The sequence below is a fragment of the Alosa alosa genome, chromosome 23 (assembly GCF_017589495.1).
Source record: "Alosa alosa isolate M-15738 ecotype Scorff River chromosome 23, AALO_Geno_1.1, whole genome shotgun sequence".
In the NCBI taxonomy this organism is placed as follows: Eukaryota; Metazoa; Chordata; class Actinopteri; order Clupeiformes; family Clupeidae; genus Alosa; species Alosa alosa.
In genome coordinates this window covers 11,049,661-11,056,776 of record NC_063211.1, presented here as the reverse complement: position 1 = coordinate 11,056,776, position 7,116 = coordinate 11,049,661, and the positions used below count along the sequence as shown (strand labels likewise).

The following is a 7,116-nucleotide window of genomic DNA, read 5'->3' as shown; positions in this document are numbered from 1 at the left end:
CAAATTGATTAATTGCTCTGTGTTTTTTTTTATCAATGGCTATAAATAATATAGAGAAGCTGATTGCTTGATGAAACAATTTATTGATTAGCTGATAAAAGTTAAAATTGTGGTGTCCATTTGGGGAAAATAGGTAAGGTAGGTGGTAATAGACCAGACAGGTGGTAGGTGGTAATAGACCAGACACAGAGCCTGCTCCCTGCAGTGATGTGTGGTTCTGCTCCCGGGAGTGCCATAGGTCCCATGAGAGTGTGTGTCATTCTGATGATGAGTAGATGGGGGTCTGTTGGTGACTGCAGAAAGACAGGTCCCAAATTAAACTCCACAAGCAAACAAACTTAACAGTCACTATAACTCGGCCAACGTGACGAGACTCACCTGTCCCTCTCCGGACCCCCTCAGACACACACCTCTCTCCTTTAACCTCTTCAGTCGGCTTCACAGAGTCCAATAGGGACAGGGAGTCTGTGCTGGAGGGGAACACAACCACACACAGACTGAAAAATGACAGCATGACAGGTAATACCTAGGACAGACCACACAATATAATCAGATATTATACTGAAACCTGAAGAGGGCGATGCCTAATTGTTCAGCACCCTACCTCTTGCTGCGTCCCCTCTGATGGGAGAATCCTTCACACATAAAGGTGAGAGGTCACTCTCCAACAGAGGGGTGCGCTGGACCAACTGAAGGAGGGTGTAGGGGTTGTGGGGTGGGGTGGGGTGGGGTGGGGTGGGGTAGGGTGGGGTAGGATGGGGCTGGGGGGGGGGGTGGAGTGTGGAGTCCCTGGAGATCACCGCTTGATGAAGCGGTGACCTCGAACGGGGAGTCCGGTTTCCATGTAGGGGGTGTTAGGCCGGGGGGTACTGGGGGCAGTCGGAGTACAGATGCTAATCTTGGGGAACTCTTGTGGCTGGAGATCTTCAGCACCCACTAGCCTGGCACACCGACGCCCCCGCCTCCGGGCAGTTCCGGGGTGTTGAGAGGGAGGAACGGGTGCACAGACTTGCTCTACGTCTGCATGGCGCTGCATCTCTGCTCCGGAGTGGTGCTGAGAGGGGGGAGCGGGTGCACAGACTCGTCGCTGCATCTGCATCTCTGCGCGACGCTGCATCTCTGCGCGTCGCTGCATCTCTGCGCGCTGCATCTCTGCTCCGGAGTGGTGCTGAGAGGGGGGAGCGGGTGCACAGACTCGCTCTACGTCTGCATGGCGCTGCATCTCTGCGCGACGCTGCATCTCTGCGCGACGCTGCATCTCTGCGCGCTGCATCTCTGCTCCGGAGTGGTGCTGAGAGGGGGGAGCGGGTGCACAGACTCGCTCTACGCCTGCATGGCGCCTGCATGGCGCTGCATCTCTGCGCCGCCGCTGCATCTCTGCCGCTGCATCTCTGCTGCATCTCTGCTCCGGAGTGGTGCTGAGAGGGGGGAGCGGGTGCACAGACTCGCTCTACGTCTGCATGGCGCTGCATCTCTGCGCGACGCTGCATCTCTGCGCGTCGCTGCATCTCTGCGCGCCGCTCCAGCAAGGGTGGCTGTTGAGAAGGTGTGGAGACACTGGACATCTTTGGTGGCGGCTGGGGCCACCTGGTCCTGGTCTTTGCTGACAGCTTGAAGAAGTCAGGGTTGGGGAGGACAGGAGGCTGCAGGCCTCTGGTTCTCTTCACAGCTCCTGATGCTACAATCTCCTCAGGCTGATCAATGCTTGCGCTGTTAGCTGGCAGTGATTGTTTTAAAAGAGGGTCATCAGTTTCCATCTCAAGTGGAGCCTGGCCTTGCTCATCATTCTTCAGCGCAGGTGCCAGCCAAGTGTCCAAGGTTTGCCCATATATAGGGGGGAAGACAATGGGCTCTGGGCTTGGAGAATTCAAATGCAGTCGAAGAACATCAGCTGGGCGCCCTTTAAATTCAATTATGTTATTTTTCCGTGCATTTTGCTTCTCAGCGGAGGATATCCGTGGGAAGCGTGATTTCCGTACGTGCTTTATAAGGCTAAAATCCTCCGTGCTGAAGACTTCCATATATTGCACTGGGCGTGGGTCCTTTCTGGGAGGGAGTGAACCCCTCTTCTGAGGCGGTCCGCTATCTCCCATAAGTTCTCCAGTAGCCTACTACATAAGCAAGATAACTGATTGCTGTTCTGTAGGCTCAAAAGTGATTTGAGTAGACTATTCGCGTGCGTTAAATAATGAGCAAACGATTATGACGTAAAATGATATTTTATTTGTGACGTTTTTGCAGCACGACAGAGCGCTCTGTCGGTGGACAGTCCGTTGACTCGAGAGGATTATGACATTGTCAAATAATTCTTTGGTTACAGTTTTAGCAGATTCTATAGTTTTAGTCTACATTATTTCTAATATTAGGCTAAGTGGCTAAGTCAACTGTCACACAACCGGCTACCATTTTATTTTCTAATGTCACCAGGCCTTGCACCTACTTAGAATACTACATAAGCAGCGGCACAATTGTAACACTTTTTAATTTTTCCAATTCAAACTCGATTTACACAAAGACGATAGACTTGAGAGATGTGAAATTTGACCAGAACAGAGTCGTACATGTCTACTCCATTAAAGTTGAAACAGAATTTAAAAAATATGTGATAGTTTGTCAATAATTTAACTTAACAGCGATGTAGGCCTACCTTTGTTACAACCTTGACGCAGCCATAAAAAAGTGCGGTAGGCCTACAGTTGTAACAGTAGCCTATAGCGTAATGAATCTAACAGTGCTAAAATCGTGAATCCTATAACATATTTTAACACAAGACACTGTTGGGTTAAACAAAGAGCATCTGTTTTCATATAAAATCAACAAAAAAAAGGTCCAAATGTATGACTGTTACAGCTAATTTATTGCATTATTGATTAGCCATTGCAGACCATATGTTACGGTGTTATGGCTCAGAATAACATTTAAATATGTTTATTTTGACCATATCCACTTGATAAAACCAGTAAATATAGTTGATAAACTGCTTATTTCTTACATGTCTGAAGTATTTGGTCCAACAGTGATATTTCAAGTTGCTGTGTTAACTTTAATTGGGTGATCGCGGCACAAAAATCATAATCCATAACTCGCAATGAGAAGGTTCGCCCATGCGCGATAAAATCAGATCATTTTGCCATAGAGACTGGTGTTACAACTGACCCGCACAGGTCATGTTTTTATTTTCATTAAATTGCATTTGCTGTGACTATATAAATGAAATTGCACTCATGTTAACTTGAAACAGGGGGACTAAAGATATGAATGACATGTGATTGAAGTCCACACGCTCAAATTTTACGAAGCAAACTTAAACAAACAGCGGTTAAAAAATAAATAAAATCGCGATGCTTAAATTTTGCACCTTTTTGCTTAATATCTCTGGTCGTATTTATAGTAGACCATTCATATTTGGATGGGTGTAAGATTATACATAATTACATGATATGTGTCTGTTTATGTTTCCGTAGCTACACCATATCTTGAGAATAAAACACTGTTACATTTGTACCCAGGGTACGATTTGTGTAAAAACCAAAGGGGGGGAGGATTTTGAATAAGTTTGTAACCCCCAAAAAAAAAAAAAATGAACAAACGATTCATAGCCTATGTCATGTCTAATAATAGCCTATATTAATTTTGCCATCTTTGTATCATTTTAGTTTTAGTTTACCGTGGTGTATGACTTTAAACATCGAGTGTGCTTGGTATGATGATCAGCTCCTCTAATGCAGGGTTGGACTACGTTTTGACAAGCATACAAATTCACCTTGTTCTTGCCCCATCTGAAATGACTCCTCTACTTTTGCTGCCTCCATCCTTTCTGTATTTGTTGTGTAAAAAACGTTGTAGGCTATATGATGGCACTGAAGTCTTAAGTAATTGGCTAACAATTAGTTGGTAACCAAGCCTACACATTGCGCTACACGCTGCGTAGGCTACGTGCATTCTCTCTCCTGCTGATTTGCATTCAGTAGCCAAGTGCGTAATATTGCAAAAGTTGAAAAAATAAATGTGTTTATTGTAGCCTACAGAAAATAAATAGCCTACTATCATACTGTCAGTTAATTGGCTACAGTGCAGTGAAGAGTTTGGAGAGTAAAGTTAGGGCAACTTGAAGTTTTAAAATAATTTACGAACCAGAACATAAGACCATGACGCTTCTATTTCTTGCAGCTGTTAGAACACCCGCTAGATAGTTTAAATACCCACCAACATTCGTTTTTGCAGTAGGCCTACAGATTATTTCTGAAAGTTATTTGTCTACTAGGCCTAGCCTACTGGCTGATTTATATCAAACGAGTGCTTTCTCGTTCGTCCTCCGCAAATTACAGGTGTTTCGGTAGAGCCAATAAATAAGCGATGCCAAGCAATTTCTGTAACACTTTTTGTGACATTCAGCAAATATCTCCTCATTTAATGTAAGTTCCTTCGGACAATAGGCCTAGGTTCTACTCTACGTGCAGTTGTCCTCCATCTCAGTTGCATCAGTTTTCTAATTTTGAAGGTTCTAAAATATGACGATATGCTTCACTTAATCCTTCTCGTTTTCTTTCATTTGTCCAGCTAACGTTTCCATTGAAACTAGCCATTTATGATGGATTACACACTCGACATTCTGAAATGTCCTGCACGATCAAGGCAAAATTAAGTTATCACGCAGCCTGTGTTAGCAGCATGAGTGCTGACGGTGACGGTGGGTTTCTGATGTCAGATTATTATGTAGGCCTAGCCTAGACTGTTCTCTGTATATGAAGTAGCATTAATCAATATGAGGGGCAGAGGGGGATAAATGTTGTCCGAGGATAAAAATAATTTAGCAGAGGTAGGGATAGGAAAACCAGAGGGCCACCAACCCCCCCTCCCTACAAATCGCACCCTGTACCGCTGTTATTGTTCCAGTTCTCCCCTACACTCCGTTTTTTATAAACAGCCAGACCCCCCTCATCTATTACACAACAAATAAACAACCGTGATCCACTTTTAAAAACACTAAATTGACTTCAACCCTTCCTCGCTGTGCAAAGTAGGCCTAGAGAAGAAAATGCTACAAGTCATTAGAGTTGTGTGTGTCTCCGAAGTTATTGTTAGGCACGTGAATCATACGTCATCATAACAGAGCAAGGAACAACAAGCGAGCGACATGGCGGCGGCGGCAGCGGCTCCTGTGGGTCTACGGTCTACGGTAAAGAAAGGATGCAAAACAAATCGTTTTTTCGAAATCCATCGTTTTTTGTGTATTGTATAAAGTACCAGAATTGTGCTTTCCTCTTGAGGAAAAAGCAAGACGTTTAAATCGGGCATGCAGTCTGTGGTGAACAAGCTTGTCCAAGTTGGCTCGTTCCTTTCGTTAGCTAATAACAAGCTAGCATGCTAGATGCTGGGTTACAAATAGTATTCTGATTAATTAGTGTGCTTGTTTCTTAAAGTTCTTTTGGGTAAGTGAAAGAATGATATAAACACAGGTAACTCGGACAGGTAGTGTTATCTTACGTCGCACAACATAGCTATATAAATACGTAATACTTAGGCTATTTGCTAACTGAATTTTCACTAACTTCATTTCAGTTCCACTAGTCTGGAGTTGATGGTGGTAGTCATAAAGTTAACTAGATCTACACGGTGTAGCAACAGCTATACTGTAACAGGAGTGTGGAATGGTAGACAGTTCTGTGAATTTAGGAGGGGAGAAGGCACATTTTACGACCTTTCACTTGCTGAACTCTTGCATTCTTGCTCCACTCAAGCAGTGGTTACGCTGTTTCGTCATGTGATTCATCATAGAATTAGTTAGGAAGTAGATCAACTCTGTGATTTCAGTATTTGTTAATCGTATATAATCTTAGATCGGTCTACTGTAGTGTTACCGTCGAGAATTACCTATCGTGACCTTAGTTAACGGAACAACATGTGTTTGTTCCTAGGTTGTGTTTGAGCATGATGGGGTGTATATTCACACAAATCCGGACAGACAAGACGATCAAGATTCACTCATTTCAGGATGTCTGCGTGTGATTGAGAAGGTGAGATGTTGGACTGGAGGAGTGCGCTTTTATTGTGTTAATACAGGGGTCTCAAACTCAAATGAGCTGGGGGCCACTTCTGCCAACGTCATCTGATTGGAGGGCCGCATTGGTGTTAAAGAATAATACAAAAAAAAAAGGCTATTTCCTAAATTGCAATGCTTTTCCCCCAAATACTGTATTTTCAAATGCAAGTCTTTTTTTATCTATTTTTAGACACCTTTGCTATAAAATAATGATAAAATAAATATTAATACAAATTATGAAACGAAACAAAAAAGCATAAAAACAGGTATGTGTGTGTTTCACACCAAATAAAAATATTTTCCTTTCATAACTTATTTAAACCTGGCATATCAAAATTTCAAAATGCCATGGCTTGAAAGTGGTCAGAGTTAAAGTCCTACTGTAAATGTAAAAATCTTTGAGTATAAACAAAAGTTTATGAAGGGGGTAAATTTACCCATCTAATTTGCCACTGGATGGTAAGCACCTCAAATTATGCACCTTTCAGTAAATACTGGATGTTGAACATATTTGAGCAGGTTTACTTTCTTTTTGTCATATTACCAAAATAACAAATTAACAGGAAAACAGTAGGCCTAAGATGTAACAATAGTAAACTATTACTAGCCTGTTCCACAAACCGTTATTATAGGCCTACAATAAAGTAGCCTGGTCAAATCAGTTCCTATCGCGGGTGACTTTGTAGTTCTTCAGAGCTGTCTGTACCACGTCCATTACGGACATTATCATCACGATTACCATTGCCACCTCGAGCTATTTTGGGCAAAGGGTCGAAATAAGCATGGTATGCTTAGTGGACACCGTCATACGCAAAGACGCACCCCCATTCACAGACGCTCTGTGACTATCACTGTCAATAGACGATCGATCATAATCTCCAAAAGGCAGATATTCTCCTTCAGAATAGGTGAATTGCATAGCCTACCCAAGACTTCATCACACGTGAATGTTTTTTCAACATTTGGTGTAGGCCTATTTCTGCTTCAGTTTGTGCAAAACTATGGCCTGCATCACTTCTGCGTCATTACAAACAAATGCACGTCTTCATGTTTCTCGCGTGTAGGCTAATACA

At 43.2% G+C, this 7,116-nt stretch overlaps 2 protein-coding genes across 4 annotated transcripts in view; one reads left to right on the top strand and one right to left on the bottom strand.

Annotated features, from left to right (window-relative positions):
- Positions 1 to 744: 744 nt before the first annotated feature.
- On the bottom strand, positions 745 to 2,480 carry LOC125288643. Of its 3 annotated transcripts, none has more exons than XM_048235178.1 (3): positions 1,486 to 2,480; positions 1,241 to 1,340; positions 745 to 1,036 (listed from the first exon to the last, which is right to left on the bottom strand). In XM_048235178.1, exons 1-3 carry the CDS (start codon positions 2,091 to 2,093, stop codon positions 797 to 799), a joined length of 948 nt encoding a protein of 315 aa, XP_048091135.1. In that variant the 5' UTR covers positions 2,094 to 2,480; the 3' UTR covers positions 745 to 796. The 3 variants fall into 3 exon arrangements, with proteins under 3 accessions (XP_048091135.1, XP_048091134.1, XP_048091136.1); XM_048235177.1 differs by having other exon boundaries at positions 1,100 to 1,340; positions 1,486 to 2,259; XM_048235179.1 differs by lacking the exon at positions 1,241 to 1,340 and having other exon boundaries at positions 1,473 to 2,252.
- Positions 2,481 to 5,083: 2,603 nt separating this feature from the next.
- LOC125288422 (TBC1 domain family member 15-like) overlaps positions 5,084 to 7,116 on the top strand; it is a 49,705-nt gene continuing 47,672 nt past the window's right edge. Inside the window, exons 1-2 of the mRNA XM_048234782.1 lie at positions 5,084 to 5,179; positions 5,919 to 6,017. Of these exons, the coding sequence (XP_048090739.1) occupies positions 5,138 to 5,179; positions 5,919 to 6,017 (141 nt within the window). The 5' untranslated portion in view covers positions 5,084 to 5,137. The remainder of the gene's footprint in view (positions 5,180 to 5,918; positions 6,018 to 7,116) is intronic.

Bases quoted from the DNA above. Each gene is read 5' to 3' on its own strand.
- LOC125288643 (XM_048235177.1), bottom strand. From the start codon at position 2,093: ATGGGAGATAGCGGACCGCCTCAGAAGAGGGGTTCACTCCCTCCCAGA. The intron at 1,341-1,485 runs GCGTCGCGCAGA...AGCGCCATGCAG, and splicing joins CAGCGACGCGCAGAGATGCA to GCGCCATGCAGGCGTAGAGC. The intron at 1,037-1,099 runs ATGCAGATGCAG...TCCGGAGCAGAG, and splicing joins AGATGCAGCGTCGCGCAGAG to ATGCAGCGCCATGCAGACGT.